Raw genomic sequence first — 20883 nt, 5'->3', positions numbered from 1 at the left:
TGCCAGAGGGAGCGGTTCACCCTGCTGCTGTGTTCGCTCGGGTCTGAGTCCATGCAAACTGCCATCTGATCCACGTTTATCAATGCGGGAGCTGATCATGGCGGATGGCCCCCGGTGTAAGAGGCGAAAACAAGCCAACCCGCGGAGGAAAAACGGTAAGAGAGCGGCTTGAGAAAGTGTCCTGGCGCGGCGCGTAAACGGTCGCGTTACGCGGGACGCAGAGAGATGAGAGCGGACAGATCAGGGTCCAGTTTAATAGAGCGCAAGTAGAAATTGGAGTAAACGGGCGGGATGTAAATAAAGGCCATGTAGCGCTTTTTCTCTCTGTATTTTCGCACAAGTTTGGAAATGAAAGTTTGTGCGTAATTCTCAGGAGCGTTAAACGCGTCACGCTAGATGCCTGTGGATTCTTCAGCCTTACATTTCGTTTGTTTAAGAAGCTGCTGACCGGTTGGTTAGTCTCAGAGCGTTATTTTCATTCATTCTCACAAGCGTGGATTGGAGGTGTTGTGTGTTTTTGTGTGTGTTCAGCTCCGTGCCTGATGACAAACACAGCTTGTTGTGAAGCACAGATGAGTTTTTATTATTATTATAAACTTGTGGTGTTTTCAGGGATGTTTTATGTGTGTGATTGTTGGTGTTTTACACGTGCACACACACACTATAGTGTTTTATCTAAACTAAACACGACCATCGATAGACTGGGTTCAGCTGAAAATGGGTTTGTTGGTTCGACGAGGATTAAACGCTGCGATCAGTTCAGTTCCATCTTCCTCTTTCCTTTATGAAATGTTTCATATTGATCCGCTAAAAAATCAATACGAGCACGAGAGTCTGTTCACCCTCACGAGTGTCTTCAAGCACTAAAGTTTAAAACGCGTAATTCTGCTTTCACACTTTGTCGAAAAGAGACTAATAAAGCATTTCATAAAATGTAAGAAATAAAATATCACAGATGCGTTTGTGTTTTAGACACGAAATGTGAGTGATTTGCATGAAAATGAAACGGTTCTGAAATATTCATATGCAATGTTTGTTATTTTGGGGAGCTCGTGAACGCGCATGAGTGTGTGTGATAATACTAAATTAATTGTTTAGGTAGAAATAAAAATGCTGCAGTGAAAAAATATGTCCTGATATGAAGTGACTGTCGATTTAAAATGAGGACAGAGGAAATATTCAGTGATGCTGCAGATGACTGTAGAGAAATGTGTGTGTTCTCACACACCTGCTGCGTTCAGCGTGTCCAGGTAAACTCAGGTGTGCGCCGAGACAAATGCTTCAAAAATTAATTCATATAACCTTTATTTTTTGCATGCATATTTTTGCATGCATTTTTTTTTTTTTTTTTTTTTTTTTTGCATGCAACCTTTTTTAATCTAAAAATATTTCAAATGAATCATATTAAATTCTTAAAGCAATCCAGCAAACGGACTCATGTAGCATCGTATCATTCTGTCCGGTTATCATGCGTATTTGTGTTGAGTTTTGCGTGCCGGGGTGTGTTGAATGTGCTGTTTCTGTGGGAGCTGAAGCTTTGAGTTCAGGGTTGAATCGCAGCTCTCTGATGAGAATCTGAAGTGTTCAGAGTTCAGCCGCTGGAATGGTTTCTGCTGAAGTTCGGTCCAGCTGTATGTGAGTGTCGTGAGTCAGTCAGAGCTGCTTCATTATCTTTATTTTGTGTACACTATTATTATTGTATGATTTGCTGTGTTTTCACGAAAGCACCAAAGCCGATGTCAGAGGTCACGCGGAAAGAGTTTTCTGTTTGTCATGCCTGCATGTACGGGAAGTCTTTCACAAATTCAGCGCTCTCAGGAAGAGCTGGCTTCCTCTGTGTCCTGAGACAGATATTTTCACAGGTTTCCTGCAGCACAAAGCCGCGCTCCTTGTGCCGCGTTCAGCGAGCGACAGATTGATTACATCATTCCAGGTCGGGAAAAGCTCCTGCGTGGCGCGAGGAGGAGAAGTCTCTGTGTTTGATTATGGCAGCTGAGCCATCGTTGCTGAATTAGGAGGGGGCGCTTCTGTAGCCCGGCTCTTTCATCCCCAACAATGGCAGATTCCGCCCCGTCTAAACTGTTTCTGCGCCCCCATTATGCTGCGCGGCTCCCTCGCCGCACGGCCCCTCCTCTGCCTCCTGCGTTTGGGAGGAGCGGGGCCGCTCACAGCTGATTGTCAGCTCTAATACGTGTCACTTACATGTGTGTAAGGTGAAGCGAGCGTAAGCACACCTTTGGTCCCCGCGCCGAGAGGAACGCTTGAGTTTCGGAGGCTCTGCGGTGAGTTCAGTGCGGCGGGTGGAAAGAGTTTCAGAGGAGGAGGAGGAGGATGGTGCTCTTCATCTCTTCCTCTCCTGCTAGTTCACGGCATTTCTCCGCTCATCTCTGCAGTGTGTGATTTGTACTTTTCTATGCTCTTTATATGTTGCACAGCTGTTGGGTTAGAGAGGACTTGAGTAGTTTCTGCTTGTAATAATTTTTATGTTCAGGACAGTGTTAGCTGTGCTACTGTCATTTCAGGATTTTTCAGGATTATGAAGCTGGATTAATCACGGCGATCCAGACCGAATGAGTTGCACACTTTGTGCTATCAGGGAATATTTGTCACATTTTAAGTGTCACTTTTTAAAGGTGATTCAGAATCTTTTCAAATTCAGAATTTCACATATTCTTAAATATGTTCATAAATAAATCAGTAACACTTTAGTATGGGAACACACACGACTTTTCCCTCAATAAACTCCTAATTACTGCTTATTAATCGATAGTAAGGTAGTAGTTAAATTGGGTAGGATTAAGAATGTAGAGTAAGGCATTAATATGTGCTTAACAAGTACTAATAAACAGCTAATGTTCTGGTAATATGCATGATAATAAGCAACTAGTTAAAAGACCCTAAAACAAAGTGTTAATAAATCCTTAGTAAATATTAACCAAAAAAAAAAAAAAAAAAAAATGGAATTTTCTTAGTTCCTCAATGTTTATATTTATTTTTCATTCACTTTATAATGTGTAGGCTCATGCATAATCTACGGCTGTCAATCAAACATGCTCCGCCCCTTGAGTTTGTTTTTTTTGTTGTTGAATATTTTAGCTGATTGCCACCAATAAGATCTCTCTGCTCCATTCAGCACATTCTAAATCAGTCGGCACAGAAAATGTGAAAAAAGTCCAGAGATTGTAAATGCACCGGGTTTATTCATGTCAGAGTTATTATTTAATGTGACTAAATTACCTGACTGCATTAAGATTTGCCTTTGAAAGTCATTTTTAATGGTCTTGTCGGTTAGAAAAAGCTCCTTGAGGTGACAAATTCATGATTTCACTTTGCGGTGCTCCCAGTTGTACTTTATCGCTGTGGTTCTGTGAAGATATTTTGGCCTAACGGAGAGAGAGAGAGAGAGAGAGAGACCCCCTCCTCGACCCAGAGCTCTGTGGAAATGCCTTAGGTGTGACTTCACTTTCACTCACATCACCGCTGACCCGACTGCCTTTCATATCACATCCACCGCGTCTCCACCGGTAAACATCCCCCGAGGGCCGAACAAAGAACACGGCCCTTTCTCCTTAATCACAACCCAGCCCTCTCTCTCTCTCTCTCTCTCTCTCTGCCAGCACGCAGCATTTGCATTCAGCTTCAGAAAGGCGCGCATGAAAAGAGGGAAGAGCGACAGAAGAGAAAAAAACAGAATAAAGGCAGAAGAGGGTGGGTGTCGAGAGCAAAATAACTGAGGTGTTTGTGAATGTTTGTTGGGCCTCCCCTGGTTACGGCCCTTATATAGACCCACACACACACACACACACACACACACACACACACAGATAGTGTTACGCAGCGGCATGTTCGCTCTATTCATGGATGCACACTTAAGAGAAAATCATCTGTGTGAGGCACGGCTGCTTTAAGACACAAGAATAGTTTGGAACAGGTGTGTGTGTGTGTGTGTGTGTGTTTAGATAATTTAATGTGTTTGTTTTTACCTTTTTTATACTTAATGAATATAGCTTTTGGCATGATTTTTAGGTTTATCGAACACTTCTAACGTGGACCATAGATTTCCACTGTAAGTGTTTTTGTCAATGCAGTTTTTTGTTTGTTTCTACAGCTGAATTTCTCAAATGTAGTCCATCGAGATTCACTTGGAGCATTTCTTTAATAAATGAGTGATAATAAAAAAAATGTTAAAAGTTAAAAATAATTTAAACATCATTTGTATATTAAATTATATATTATTATTGTTGTTATATAAATTTATACACACACACACACACACACACACACACACAATTTGCTATTTTTTAATTATTTTATATGCTTTCACAGCTTAAACGGGACTGAATGGACCTTTAGGATTTCTCTCATAGTTTCACTCTAGTTGGACAGTAAAGACCTGCTGCTATTTTGCTGGTTTTTATCTCTCTCTCTCTCTCTCTCGCTCTCTATATATATATACTTTTTTGGCATGATTTTTAGCTTTGATTTTTTTGGCATAATTTTTAGCTTTATCAAATGCTTCAAACATGCAAAAATCGAACCATATATTTCCACTGTTAGAGCATTTGTCAATGCAGTTTTTTGCTTATTTCTACAGCTGAATTTCACAAATGCAGTCCATCGAGATTCACTTATTGAGCATGAAACATTTCTTTAATTAATGATTAATTATAAAATAAATAAATAAATAAATCATATATATATTAATATTATATTATTATTATTATATTTATTTAATTTATATTATAATTTATATTATATTAATTTTTTATAGTTATATAAATGAATGTAGTTATATAATTTAGTATAAATATATAATTTATATAATTATTTATATATATATATATTACATAATTTGCTATTTTTTCATTGTTTTCTATGCTTTTGCAGCTTAAACAGGAATGACTTCTCTCACAGTTTCACTCTAGTTGGACAGTAAAGATCTGCTGTACTGCTTATTTGTTTTTCTAGATATAAGTATTTTTGGATATATTTCTGTGAGGCGGATGCAGCTTCTCTTACACACACTGAAGGGGTTTATCTGGATTGGAGCAGATTATCTTTCTGACAGTCAGAGTTTGTAAAGAGACGCAGGTGAAATCTGTCACGGCTGCTCACCTCTGAAGAACCTGAAGTCCTCAAACTCTGTTCTCCTTCAGAACTTCAGCAGAGATGATCAGCCGCTGGATTTATCCTGATTTACTTCAGCAAACACCTTTGAACACTGTGAGAGAGAGTTAGTCAGAGATGACACTGCGCTCGCAACACCAGCGTCACCGGTTCGATTCTGTGTGCACTGACGAAAACATTAATTCGAATACAGGATACTGCAGACAAACAGATGAGATATTAATGAATATTAATCTCATTTATGATTTTTCTTACTGCTGATATATTTTTTCAGGTGTGTTTCATTTAAGTATCAACTTTTCTCCAAGAAGTTCAGTAAGAGTTTTGAGCTGTAAAATGAATGTGAAGGAGCAGCTCAGATTTTGATTCTGGGAGAATTCGATGAGTGTTTGACACACGATTCCAGACGTTCCTCAGCTCTCTGCTCAGGAGAAAAGGCATCAGATTTAAGCTAAAGTCTCTCTATTGAATGTCTTTGTTATCTAGGAGAAGATGTGAAATAGATCTCATTGGTGATTTTTCTTTCATTGTAGTCGATCTCCTCCCATAGTGGATCTTGATGTGTAGCTGAAGTGTTTAGATGAGCTCTTGAGGTGTTTAACCTGTGATCCGTCAGTCTGATCCTCAGGTTTATCCTCTATAACACTAACAGCAGAGATCTTCTGTGTGTCTCTGAGATGAGCTTCTCTCCACTGAACTCTGGGCTGATCATGAGCTGCTTGTTTCATGTCCAGCCTGTAGTTCATGTGCTTATTGTTTGATTTTAATAACTTAATGTGAGGAAATTTTGGAGGGAAATAAATCATCATCCAAGATGAAGCTGTCTTTGCCTTGAATCACTCATGTCTCGTACAACAGTGAGGGTCGACGACTGTATCTGCTCCATGTCATTTTACAGCTTATAATGAATTTAACAGCCAACTGGCAACTAACCCACATTTTATTTACTCACCAGTTTTTACTAGCAATTAGCACAGCGAGTGTTAATTTTGGACCCTGGACGCCACTGTATCCGCATCCTCACACAAACAAACGTCATACTGAAGCTCGCCGTCCGACCATCTGCACTGAAACATCGATCCGTTCGGCCGTGTGATTGTGTGCGTCTCGTCTCCATGTATCAGGCCGCAGCGTTTCAGACTGGAGAAATATCACGGCTCATTTCAGATCTCAGACACGATTCATTTCCCATTGTCTCTGTTTGTGCATCATAATATTGTGTGTAAGATTTTGCATAGAAAAAAAATCCTCTCAGGTGTCAACATGTTCATTTGCAGGAAGGGCTGGTGTGACTGTCGCTCTTGTGCTGCTCAGGTGTGAAAACACGCGTGTCGTCAGTTGGACACGCTGCCGTGTTCTGCAGGTTTGAGCTGTATAAATTAGCAGCATGAGTTTGATGGCCATATTCTGCAGAAGAAAGAATGAGAGAAAGAAAGGAAGAGAGGAGACACATTTACATCTTTCATTCTCTAAAGGTGATTCAAAACGCTGTATATATATACGTGTGGTATTATTTATGTTTTCTTGTGTTAGGGATAGATAGATAGATAGATAGATAGATAGATAGATAGATAGATATACATTTATATTTTTAAGGGTTGGCTGTATAAAAACATCACTCAAACACACACCTCACACACACACACACACACACACACACACACAGAGGTTGTTTCTCTTTGATGATTGTCGGTTCTCTTCTGGCAAGGTCAAACAATCAATAAGAGATGTGTAGATATCAGATCATGACATCAGGAACACACACGCGCACACACACACACACATGCACAGACACACACACACACACACACACACACACACCATATTTCAGTTCATTTCTTGTCATACAGGGGAGATGAAGATTATTAAACCATCATATCAAGCTTCATCGGTTTAGTCTTCAGAAAAGCAGAAGTCGGCTTATTTGAGGAGTTTGATGTGTGAGATTTTGACGTTGACTCTGTATTTAGTGTTTTAATCATCTCACCATCAGCACAGACCAGGAAATTGTTGAAATTGCCGTGTTGGCTTGTTGCTTTAACCTTAGGTAAAAGTGTGCCAAGGAGACGCAGAGGCACACACACACACACACACACACACACACACACAGCTCGTCCAGAGGGCTGGCGTGTGTGTTGTGGTTAATGGACTCTGACTGCGGATAAAGCCTCGTGCCGCAGCGGCCGTCACAGCCTCGTCTCGCCGCTGTCACACACGAATGTCAAACAAACACCTCCTCAGGTAGAGCCGGGATAATCATACAGACAGCGTGTCCTCAGCCTTTCTCAGACGCATGAACACAGGACGAGCCCCGCGGCTGCGGTTCAGAGCCTTTACCTGCCCGTCAGTGTGTGTGTGTGTGTGTGTGTGTGTGTGTGTGTGTGTGTGTGTGTGTGCTGCGTTTTCATTCGCTCGCTGCATCATATAAGTTAACTTGCACTGTTAATGTTTCACAACTCACACCTGGTATGATCAACTCAGCTGTGATTTTACTCTAATCCCAGAAGAAAATGTTATTTCAGTTCAAGTTTATTTGTGTATTTCTTTTCACAATGCATATTGTTTCAAAGCAGCTTTACAGAAAACTCTCGATTCATTGTTACAGTTTAGGAAGTATTCTGTTATTAGTTAACGTCATGTGTCAGGCATCGATCACAACTTATGTTAGGATAATATTTCAATACAAGTTTTGCATGTCGATTGAAAGTTGTCGTCATCTGAAGTCTTCGCAGTTGTCGTGTCGGCTGAAACCATCGCAAAATTTTCATAGCTTCAGATCCAGATTTAATCAACTTTATTTCAGATGTTTCTGTGTTTAGGAGGTCAAGTCATATAGTGAGAGTATAGAGGTGTAAAGTGAACGTGGAGAGCAGTTCAGTTGGAATTTGATGAGTTTATATTTAGACTTTGGGAAACTGATGAGAGATTACTGGGTCGTTTCAACAGACGAATCATCAGATGATGTGCGTTCCCTTTACGAAAAACAATTGACATATTAATTTGTGCTTGTATGCGATTGAAACACTAGATGGTTTATGTTAGTTATTGGTGTTTTTCTGTGCTGGATGAGTCTCTTTCGGTCTGTTTGGAGCAGTCACACTCACAAACGTCATCAGTGCTCGTAATTAGTGAAGGGACGGCCGGTGAAAGCGTTTCTCTCAGTAATTAAAGTAATGAAATATTCATTTCTGCCTTTTCTGAGAGGAGTGGGCAGTTCTGTTACAATAGCAGACAGTCTCATGTGCAATTAGCACACACACACACACACACACACACACACACACACACACACACACACACACACACACACACACACACACACACAGTCTTTTTAACCTTGTGTGTGTGTGAGTTTTATGTCCGACACAGAGGTTACCTTTTCCCAACGGTGCAAAATCGACTTGACGTAAGTGTTCATCAGTCACAGGACTCTCCCCTCGAGGTATTTGCATCAAATCAACTCAGTCGAGCTGCGAGAATCTGACAGCAGAGAGACAGACAGGCAGAGAGAGAGAGAGAGAGACAGCACTGATAGTGTGTGTGTGTGTGTGTGTTTGGGGTCAGAGAGCTGTAAACACGTCAGGACACTGTGTTATGGGTGTAAATTGAAGAACAATGTTGGGTTTTCATGTTTTATGAAGTCTTTCCATAGATGTAATGGTTTTTACACAGTACAAACCATATTTTCTCTCCCCCTACACTACCCCTACCCTTAAACCTACCCATCACAGGAAACAGTCTGTGTTTTTACATTTTCAAAAAAACATAGTTTAGTATGATTTATAAGCATGGGGACCAAAAAATATCCTCACAAGGACAAGGATTTTGGATATTGCCATCTTTGTGGGAACATTTTGTCCTCATAACATAGGGTTTACCAGGACCATACACACTTACTCACACACGCTCTCACACACACACACACACACACACACACACACACACACACTCACACACACACACAGAATTGAAATAGCTCTTTCCTTTGTGAAAAGCGTTACAGCAGTGAGCTTCTGTTAGGTCGCTTTGGCCAAATGAAAGATGAAAAGGTTTGTGTTTGCCATGGAAATATTGCACCATTATTTTCTGGAATATTCTTCAGTGGGGCTTTAGAGAGCACAGATAAGTCCTGAAGTGTTGAAAGTTTTAGTGAATATCTGCTCCAGTTCTGTCTCTGCTACACTACAAAGACCAAATACTCCACAAGTTCATCGCAAAAAATTGCCTCAAATCCCCCAAGAGGAGAGAGAGTGAGAGAGAGAAAGAGTGAGAGAGAGAGAGAGAGAGAGAGAGAGAGAAAGAGAGAGAGAAAGAGAGCTTTATTACTTGTATTCATCTCTCACATGAGCTCATACTGAGAGCAGAGGAGTTTCAGGTGTTTCACCGCCTCTGTAACTCTGTAACACATTTCAACCTCCTTCACTCCGCAGAACTGGACTTTGGTGTCTAAAACTCGGACGCAGAGTGTTTGTCTCCGTTTATCACAGGGACATTAATAAAATCCGCCCTCTCCAACAAGAACGGCCAATTAAATCCCAGAAAACTCGTCTGGAATCTTCTGCAAAGCCAAGGATGTTTCCACAGCCTCCGCTCCGGAAAACACAGGGTTAACCGAATTAAACAATTTGCAAACAGATAAAGTCAGTCAGTCTAAGACTTTTTTTCCCTGATGCAAAACAATTACTAAATTACAGTACATAAAAACTGTTCTCTGTCAGTATTTATGCAATCAACATAACCAAGAAACAAAACAATTTAATGTGGAAAAATCATCATTCATCTGCATTATAATTGCCGCTTTTCCTCATGTACACGGCAGTTAATTAAAATTGTGATTAAATCCATCTCTGCCGCCTAAGATGTCTTTCCCGAAACAGGTGGTACGGAATTTAAAAGTAAAGAGAAAAAGCGTAATTAGCATTGGAAATTGAGAAATTGCCTGCAAGAATCGGTGTTAATTTCATTCTCTGATGAGGTGATTTATAACGGCGGCTCAGCCGAGGCTCATCCGCGCGTTTCCCAGCATGCACTGTGAATGTGTTTGCTAAATATTTGAAGTGTTTTAAGGCAGAGAGCTGCACATTTACCGCGGCTGATGGCTTCAAACTCTCTTACGACACGCGCTTTCAAACGTGGATTTACCAGCCAATCAAGAGAGTGTTTATCTGCCGTCTACAGCGGGAGACAATAATAACGCAGAGACGCATATAACGCCAACCGCGGCTGACTGTCACTGCGCTGGAACAGAAGGACACACTGATAGACTTTCCTCTGAACTCTCACCGCTCTAATTACTCAAGCACTCGTCAGATGGAAATGCTGATTACAGAGAGATTTATATCGCCGCTCGGAGACTTTCATCCAGTTGGTTACTTGAGCTGCTGACTCTCATCATGTTGAACAAAAAGTATTTTGGACACTTAACATGTTTGAATGTCATTGTGTTAGATAACACAATCTCAAAACTTACTGTAACTTTATCATTTTTGCTGAACGACTGAATCAGCTGATGGTTTTATGCATTTCCTTACAGTAAATAATACTTGCTTCTGTATCCAATACAATGACTTTAATTGTTTTAAGTGAATAATACTTTTCTGGATCACTTTAAATCTTTTTATGTAATACTTGCATGTTTATGAATGTACATATGCTCATATGAATATTTATTATTTGGGTGAAATGTGCATTTTCATTGGTAATGCAAAATGTCTGAGTAGAAAGAAAGGACAGTTTTGACAAACTTTAGCATTTTCCTTCTTTCATTTTTTTGCCCGAAGAGTTTCCTAAAACACACACACACACACACACACACACATATACACACACACACACACACACACACACACACTCAGTTTACGGCGTGTTTCTCGGCAAGCATTCTCAGCAGTGTGACGGATTGTTGCAGCTTTTCTGCGGGAGTGTGTGTGTGTGTGTGTGTGTGTGTGTGTCAGGGTGTGTTTGTAGTGGCTTGTGTTTGCTGTGTTCTGAGATTCAAGGTGCTGCTTCTGTTCAGCATGTCAAATGTAGCCCACACACAGCTCCTTATCTGCAAAGACCCCAAACGCAGCGGACACACACACACACACACCCAAAGACACACACACACACACACACACACACACACACATGCTTCCAAGAATTTCCCTTTATTATGATTTCATCCTATTCCTCTCGGAGTCACTCGACTGCTTGGTTCACGTGTGATCTGACAGGTATTCCAGAGCGTAGTGACCCTTTACACCCGAACATACTGCAGCTGACGCACACACACACACACACACACACACACGTTCTGCATGGATTTTGTTGTAACTGAGCTGGATGTTGGTGTGAATGTCTTTCTCTTATTTTTGAGTTGATTTGGTGCAGTATTTTGTCACAGTTGTTTGCATTTTGTAATTATTTATGCAATATCCATAAATCTGTCTTGTCACTGAGATTGCAAGAATGTTTTTTATTGCTCAGGTATGCAGTAGTCCAGATCTGGACTACTTAATCTGTGCATAATTTCTCATTAATTGATATATTTGTGAACAATGCATTTTCTCTCTCCACATGAAGTCATTGACTCGTCTTTACACTGTAAAGGCCCTGCGTGACACGCTGATATGAATATATTTATACAATCAGTCGTGAGAAAACTGTTTAACTCCGTGTTTCTGCTGCTGGATTCACATGCGTAGAAAACACACTGATTGGCAAGACAATAATAAAGACACAACATTTTATATGCACAGAATACACATCTGTGATCTGCTCAAATCTAACACTGCATCAGGAAAAAAAAAAAAAAAAAAAAAAAAAAAAAGATTGATATTTTTTCATCTGCAGTTTCTATATTAATCAAAGCACCAATCCTTGATATTTTAAGTATTCATGATTTACTATTTCTAGTTTTTGAAAGGTATTGTTTGCAGGCTGTTATTATTATGGCTACATTTAAGATGCATTTCTTTAAAATGCACATTACTTATTTAATTCCATAGACATCTGATTTATTTAGTTGTTCTATGATTTAATTTTACAAACATAATATTAATATATTGGTGGCTTGTACACTACCATTTATATGTTTGTAGCTTGTTTAAAGAAATTGATACTTTTATTCATCAAGGATACATTAATAGATCAAAAGTGACAGTAAAGACATTTATAATGTTACAAAATTCTGTTCTTTTGAACTTTCTATTCATCAAAGAATCCTGAAGAATAAAATGTATGATGGTTTCCACAATAATCTGAAACTGTTTTCAACATTGATAATAATCATAAATGTTTGTTGATCATCAAATCATCATATCAGAATGATTTCTGAAGGATCATGTGACACTGAAGACTGGAGTAATGATGCTGAAAATTCAGCTTTGATCACAGGAATAAATTACACTTTACTATATATTCACATAGAAAACAGCTGATTTACATTGGAATAATATTTCACTGTTTTTACTGTGTTTTTGATCAAATGAATTCAGCCTTGGTGAGCAGAAGAGACTTCTTTCAGAAGCAACTTAGCGATCCCAGACATTTAATATTTGTTTTCATGTTTGATCACCCTTAACCTAAATATTGCTTTCAAGAGTGTGTGTAGAATCTGAATTGTAGGCATTCTGATTTTAATTTACATCTGTACAGTATGATGCACTATAGAGCCGAATCATACTGAGGACGTGACGCCGTAAAACAACTAGTGTTGAGTTCATTTTCTGGGAATGTTTCAAATGTAGTAGATGTAGGTGAACATAATTCATCTTAATCCTGCATGAGCTCCTGTTCAGTGTGTGATAGACCGACAGACAGCGCAGAATATACCAGAGTGTGTCTGTGGAGAGAGAGAGGGAGAAAGAGAGAGAGAGAGAGTATTGGTGGATTTCATAGGTAACTGGATTACGTGGGCACATAATTGATCCATTTGGGGGGAAAATGACGGAGCTCTAAGCTTTGGAAATGGAGTTTATGAAACAGGCATTCGTAAATTCAAAGGAATCAATATGTCAATTTTATTACATCTTCAGGGCAGATGAGTTTTAAAAGAGGCCTGTCTTATTTTCCATGTGTGTGTTTCACACTACAGGTCCTGGGTGGCTGTTTGGTTTGATGTCGATGTTTTATTGCGTACGCGAGCGTCAGGACGAGCTCGTTCCACCCGGTTCGGCCGTCTGCGAAAGCTCTGCCAGAAAAAGATGTTTGTCAGCGCTGCGAGAACGATCCCTGCGACGGAGCCTTTTAGTGCTTCGAGAAAAGACAATAAAGCATTCCTCGCTCGTCAAGCCATCCATTTATAATGCAGGAAAGTGGAGTAAGAGCATTTCTGCATTTTCATCAGTAAAATATTCACATTTCATTTACACCGTAGCGCAGCCCAACTCGGTTTTATTACTCAGCCAAGCTTCTGCTCTAATTTAAATGAATTATGCAGGCGAAAACTGATGCAAACAGACAGAAATGCGACGCTCGCTGCGGTTTTGCTTTTGTGCTGTCGAATTAAACCTGAGCGTGAGAAAGCAGGACCCTCAACCCCACATGAAGAAGAAAAAGAAGTGAGCAGGTGGAAAAGAGAGAGAAAGAGGGAGTAATTACTCGGCCTGGTTTGCTGGCGTTTGTCGAGCACTATTATACTAGTTAATTTTCCAGCGGAAGTTGGTGATGCTTGCATTTCTCCTGCGCGTTCACTTACTGACATCTGCTATCAATGCTCGGCAGATGTGTGCGAGGAGCAACCGCGAGCTCGATTATCCGTCCCGCGGCCGCAGAGCGCATGACTGCTCGTCCAGAGCGCGTTTCCTGCATGCACACATGTATATGCATGCGGCTGCTGAATTAATTACATATGTTAGTGTGTCTTCTCATTCACAGATGAAAGGGGAGGGGAGGGGAGCGTATTCTCAGAGGAGAAATGGCACAACACCATCTCACTCTTTCACGCGGTCACTCCGTTCTCTCGTCTCCCGACAGCACACCTTCCAGCACGTGAACCGCAAACCTGCGATAATGAGAGCAGATATTCGAGGCCTGCCTCGTTTAGAAAGCGCTTCTGATCTGTGCATCAAAACACACAAAGAGTCGTCGGCCATTTATCTGGATCGTATCGCTGAAGATCAGATCGGCAGATTTCTGCGCACTGAAGCTTTTGTGATGCTGGTATTTGGTGTCGGATTGTTTGCTGTCTGTTCTGAGATACCATCAGTCGCTCTTTCAGACGGCACAAAGAGCTTATCGTGGATTATTCTCTAGAAACGATCTCATCACATGCTGTGAGATGAGACTCTTCCAGGCTTGGAAGTTTGACAAGAGTCCGAGGCCTGTGGAAAATGCATGAGATCTCTTTAACATCTCAGTTGTCAAGTTCTCCTTCTCAGATGTTTCTCTTGACAAATGTAATGTTAGACATGTCTTCTTCAGATTCAAAAGAGTAGCAATTTGTGCTCAGATTTGCATGATTCCAATCCAGATCGCAGTATGAACCTTGATACTTGGATGAAGCATGAAACCTCTGAGCGATAACACGGACCTGTGTGTGAATGTGTGTGTGTGTGTGTGTGTGTGAGAGTGAGTGTACTTGCCTATCTAATAGGGGACCATGGTGTCATTACACATTCACCAACAGGGGACCACCGAGAAAAGAGGGGACATTGTGGTCATGCTTTAAATTATGCTAAAATAAAAAAAATGCTCTGCTGATATTTTCAGTTGTGTGTGTGTGTGTGTGTGTGTGTGTGTGTGTTTAAGCCCATACTCAGCAGCGCCCCTGTAGGCTGGAGCAGGAACTGTAATGGCCTATTAACACTTCTCTATTGTTTGAATGGCTTGCTGTCCCAGAGAGGCTCTGAGACTGTAGAGCTGTTGTTTAACAGGCTGCTTAAGGAACCTTTTTTTAAAACTACCGGGCCAGTTAAAGATTTTTTTAATTATCTTCATTATTTTCTCTCTCTAATGCAAAAGCATTCTAAGACAATTACTATATAAATTAACAAAATATTCAAATGTTTTTTGCAACCGAACAGAGGTCGCACCTTACCAGGTCAAGACTCAAATTTTTATGTTGACTTGCTGCATTGAAAATGTTCAGCTGGCTTAATCAAATTGTGTGAAATGAATGTCTTTTAACACTGGAACTTTAGTTGAACCAAATGAAGATTTTCAAAGAAACAGTCAACTCAACTTTTAAGTGCATTAATGTCTGTTTTTGTATGGATGACATTTTATTTTGTTATGGGGAACAACAGTGGAATTTGAAGTGCAAGGAAAATTGCATGTGTCTGCTTAAACAGCTCATTTAGCATGTACAGTTTAACAAGTGTGGAAATAGGCATGGAATAGTGAATAAACAAAATTACTTGTTAGACTTCTTTCCCTGTTAGATGGTAAAACGTGACATCTTTTTGGTTGCTTTGCCATTTCTTACCATTCCAATATTTGTTTATGGCAAGAACTGGAGTTTTAGTGTTATTATGAATATTGCTGCTACATTCAGAGATAGTCAGAATGTGAAATATTGCTGAGACAACCAAACAGGTGTCACACTTTACCATCTAACAGAGGACCAGTGTCCTTTTGTGTAGTGAAATCACTATAACATGCACATACCAGCAGCTGCTTAAATTTAACATGTACACTTTAACTTGTGTGGAAATCGACATGGAATGGTGAATAAAAATGGTCACTTAAAAATGGTAACATCTAAATTAACTTATTTTGTTCATTATTTATTAACTTATTGTGTGTTAACCTCACTGAACCAACCTAAATATATCAATTTATACCAACAAAACTAAGATTTTTATGTTTTAAACCAAGCAGAAATAGCTCTTTAAGGTAACAATTGCAAGTCACCACTTTATACAGTGAACAGTGATTCTCTTAAACAAAATGTCATTGTTCCCCTTTTAGATGGTAAAGTGCGACACCTGTTTGGTTGCTTTGAGATCGCATGAGAAAGCAAAACCAAAAAAGCACCAATGGAAGTGGAAAGTTCTGTGCATGATCTACTGACAACGTGCAAATTAAACAACAGAAGCAGCCGGATCCTTTTCATAATAAACCAACGGGCTGTTTTTGGGCGGTAAATAATGGCGCAAATACCAGTAAATTGATTAGCACAAACCTTAGGAAATCACCTTGAATGATTCATTTAAATACTCTCCTCTCCATAAATTTTGAAAGGGAAACTCCTGCAAATGCATATATAATAAGGTCAGCTACAAAAACAACCCAGTCCATGCCTTTTCAGCACAAATATTTCACTGCATGTCTGTAGTAAATTCTGAAAGTAGTATTTTAGCACCAAAAGAGGGTTTGCGCTGGTCCAAACTGTTAGTAAATCTGGCCCCAAATCTCAATTTTATGTTGACTGCAATGAAAATGAGGGCTGCACGATATATCGAAATTATCGAAATATTGCAAATGTACATATTGCAATGGCATGTGATATCTTAATGATTTTAATAGGCTACTTCAAAATGATGCGAAAATTCAAAGTTTTAAGTCGATGCATATTGCATAGACTGGGTAAGAGACTGTTACTTACCTGTGACTTGCTTGACGTTAAAAAGAGTTATTAAGCGCAGTGAGCTGTGGAAAACAAGTTATTGCAGTAACTCATGCTGTCTGACATACACCTGAAGCGCACGCACAGAGAGCCGCATCTCAGACAGCGTGCGATCCCGAATTCAGTTCTCTTTCGTGGCTTATTGTACTCAAACAGTCAAATACACAGTTATGTCAAAATAAAATTTTTCATTTGTATCTTAAGTGAACGTGAACAGTTGGGAAAGAAATCGGATGCATGTCAATAGTGCATTAGGTCGTAAAGTGACAGCAGCACAATACTGTAAACCTGCTGCTGTCTGTCAAACAACAAGAGAAAAAAGAAAATTACTTACTGCTCTTGTCTGAATAACTTTTGTAGCTTTATTATGAATCAATGTATATTTAATGCAGTGTTTTAGTTTTACATTTGATTTATTCAGTTTCTGTTTCTTACTTGAATGATACTGTTAAGTGTGTGTGAGTGTGTGTGTGTGTTTAGACACTGTTGGTCTAGTGTGTGTGGGCTGGTTTGTCTTCTACTGTACTCCTGTGAGTCGTCAGTAACACGTTGTACAAGTGAAACACTTCTTTTCACATCGACCAGAATGAAGCGCATCTTTCTCTCCTCCCGTCTGTTTGCATAGCTGAACGTCTCTCTCCTCCTTGCGTCACGATGAGTCTGAGAGTGTGTGTGTGTGTGTGTACAATGACTTCACACTCATAGTACAGGCCAATGTTACTATACGACTGTAATACTGTGGTTTACTTTTATTGTTCTGTTCTCTGCAGATCATTACATAGTAAATGACAAAAAAGAGACTATTTTTGTGTGAATTTGCTGTTCACCTATGAAGTGATTTCAATTGCTGCTTGTTGTGTAGTTGATTGGTTATCTCAGTGAGTGCAAACCAGTCTTATTTTATTATCATTGATATACTATTATAGTTTTTGTTAATATTTTGAATAATTTTTTTGTGTGTGTATGTGTGTGTGTGTGTAGTAATTGTGACTCAGGGTGGAGATGCTGTTGACCTCAGATGTGGGTTAAATGCAAATTGAATGAGAATCAGGCAGTGATAATTATGGTGGAGTGGTGAGGGGTCAGTCGAGCAAAAGAGCCGCAGCGAGACACTCTCCTCTCGCTGTCTCTCTTCCAGACAGGAAGAAAACAGAACAGCAACTATCCAGAACACCATAGCAACCATTTAGAACACATAAGCAACGCCCTAGTAACCACTCAGAACATCCTAGCAACCCCTTAGAAACACTTGGCAATCAGTCAGAACCAGTATCCAGTATCGCAGTAGTGAGTTTTGACAGGCCCACAATCGCTGACATGTAAAAGTTCACTCTGGCATGTCGAAACAGTCTTGCTCTCTCTGGATCAGAGTGTTATTGTCCCTCTGTGTTTATTGCACACGTCTTAAATGTCATCTCGCTGTGAGATCTCTCTGTGAGCTTTTTACAAAGGATACAGATAACACCAAATTAATCAATATCCCATTTCTCTCTCTTTCTGTCTCTCGCCGGCGCTGCTGATCGGCCGTGGATCCGTCCTCTTCACACCAGCAGCAGGTAAGCTGAATCTGATATTCACTTTACAGCTGTTGTGTTTTAATGCACACAAACACACTGCAGGTACAGCGGAGTTTGAATGACTCTGGATAAAAGCTTTCGCCGAATGCATGAATGTAAATGTTACAGTGATCACGCACACAGGTTGTGTTTTTACCTCGTGCTTAATTACTATTTATTGGCAGTCCCGCTCATCCTCTCGGCTCCTTTTTATCGCTCCTCTAAATAATTTCAGCGAATAAGACGGGCTCCTGCGTCTCAGCTTCACCCATCAAAGTTTAATCGAAGCCGCATTTTAGTTTTTGAATAAAGAACACTTAAAAAATTTAGATGCAAATTATTCTGCATTATTCATGGCCTCGTCGTCCTTGTAGATTTAAACATTTGCGAGGCCACCTTGATTTGAGTCATTACCTCGACTCGGGCTGTTCCGTCATGAATAAGGTATTTCCTACAAGTGCAGCGCTCGCCTGATGAGCTTTTAAAGTGCCTTTACACTCCGTCTGCACGCGCATGAGCGCATCCAACTCGCCGGGCGAAATCCGTCTCAGGTGGCGAATCCTGGCAGTGAGTGACAGGAGAAAGAGAGTTTTCTCGGATCTCTCCGCTTTAACTTTCGCGCTTCTACCTGAAAGCCAGAGGAGATCCTCAGAAATAAGCCGGCTTTGTGTGAGCAAACTCAAGAATCCCGCTCAATTTGTGCTCCCTTTGTAGTGACGAGGGGTGAAAAGCCCTTGAGAGGCACATCTGAACGCAGACGGCTCTTTTTAATTACTCCACACAGATTGTCGCAGATTATTGACTGTTACCTGTGCGGACTGACATGTGGGATCAATTGCAATTTGCTTTGGCGTTTCTTCAGATGTGGCTGGAGGATTTCTGAACGCACACGCCGAGCTTCAGAGAGGTTTTCAGAGAGATGAAGCGGTGATGATATGATTTGAAACATCCTGGCTCTTAGCATCACTTAAATCTACCTCGCAAGAACAAACTGGAGTCTTTAAATTATTCCCTTTCATCTGCACGCAAACAGCCATAAAATGATGAAATCTGCGGATCCCAGAAGCTTTTACTATTAAAGTCTAAAGCGTGGCCCAAATCTGCTGTAATGAAACGCTGTTTGTTTGTTTGTTTGTTTGTTTGCTGAGAGAGAAAACCTGTGCGTGAGAGAGATAGAAAGAGAGAGAGAGAGAGAGAGAGTGAGTTAGTTCCTGTGGCCCCTGCAAGAAAAATAAAGTAGTTGACACAGTGTCTCGATCATCTTTACTACCCGCTGGAAGAATTAATATTTAAACATTCTAATAATGCGGCTTGCCTTGCATGCACTTTTAAGCAAAGCAACAATATTTTTCACCTGGGGTAACACAATGATTTTTCATCCTGCTGAGTGCAATTTCCCTTTCTAATGCGTCTGTGGAGCTTCCACCATTGGGCAGGCCGACTTTACTCTTTATTATTTCCCACTGAAAGAGAAAAAAATATTCATAGAGGTAAATATATTGAAATGAATTTTCGTGTCCATGAGCAAAGAAGAGCTCAGGCCGCCTTCTCTCCCAGAATGCTCCCCTCCAAAGCGGTGTAATGATTGGAAAAAAACGTTCTGCATTATCGGAGAAAGGGTGCGGAAAAATCGAAATATACATGCGCTGAAATCATCTGCTGTTTGAATATCCATAAAGCTGCTTTCTTTCAAAACATCATCTTTATGTATTTTCCCCACAATCACTCCTGACAACTGGGGTGTCAAAAAATGTTTTTTTTTTTTGTTTGAACAAAAGGATATTACCTGGTGTGCAACGCGTGTTTGATTCTCTCTTTTTTGCCTTAAAGCTCTTTTAAAAAGCTCTGATTTGCCACTAAACAGGTGACGCACCTGCGCACACACACACACACACACACATACACACACACACACACACACACAAACAGAAAAGAAAGGACGTATAAAAATGAGTGTGTGGAAAGGATGCGTGTGCAGATCTGCTGTGTGTCACAGAAAATGGATTCCTAAAGCCTGAAGCCTTTGTAATTGATCACAAGAATGAATTGTTGAGTTGTGTGGGCAAATTGAACGACATAAATAAGAGTTATGATCTCCTCTTCTGTTTATGTGTAGCTGTATAGTTATAGAAATAGAAAGAGGCTAAGTGTGTGTGTGTGTGTGTGAGACCCATCAGACATGGACGATATGTTGAATTTTCACAATGTAGTTTAGATTAATATGTTGGCGATACACTATGAATATTTTGTTAATATCAATCTGACTACACAGTCCTTCCTTGACTCTAGGAGCGAGAGCAGAAATACAGAATTTTTAAGTGTTTTTCATTTAAACTTTAATTTAAGCAAAAACACTGTTAGAGTTTGATTCATTGGAACTGATTTGAATCAGTTCAGACCAGACAATTCAATGAACTGATTCAAAACACAGATTCAGTGATTTGTTTGTGTCATGCAAAATATACACTCTTAAAAGGGTTCCTAAAGTACCTTCCAAAGTTCCAAAAGTAGGACTCCATGAGAACCATTTTTTTACCTTGGAAAGGTTCCATGGATGTTAAAGGTTCTTCATGAAATCATCAATGCCAACACAGAACCTTTAGTTTTAAGAGTGTATGTACGTAATTATTGATGGTTTTTTTTTTATTG

General features: G+C 40.1%; 1 protein-coding gene across 3 annotated transcripts in view; it reads left to right on the top strand.

Annotated features, from left to right (window-relative positions):
• Nucleotides 1-20883, top strand: part of zeb2b (zinc finger E-box binding homeobox 2b) — a 62844-nt gene that overhangs the window by 1146 nt on the left and 40815 nt on the right. For all 3 annotated transcript variants that reach the window (XM_051897386.1, XM_051897388.1, XM_051897385.1), the window contains exon 2: nucleotides 7-155. In XM_051897386.1, the coding sequence (XP_051753346.1) occupies nucleotides 83-155 (73 nt within the window). In that variant the 5' untranslated portion in view covers nucleotides 7-82. The remainder of the gene's footprint in view (nucleotides 1-6; nucleotides 156-20883) is intronic.

Source organism: Ctenopharyngodon idella, chromosome 6 (genome assembly GCF_019924925.1).
Source record: "Ctenopharyngodon idella isolate HZGC_01 chromosome 6, HZGC01, whole genome shotgun sequence".
Lineage (NCBI taxonomy): Eukaryota > Metazoa > Chordata > Actinopteri > Cypriniformes > Xenocyprididae > Ctenopharyngodon > Ctenopharyngodon idella.
Note: the sequence above shows the minus strand (reverse complement) of the source record. Positions and strands in the feature narration are given on the sequence as shown.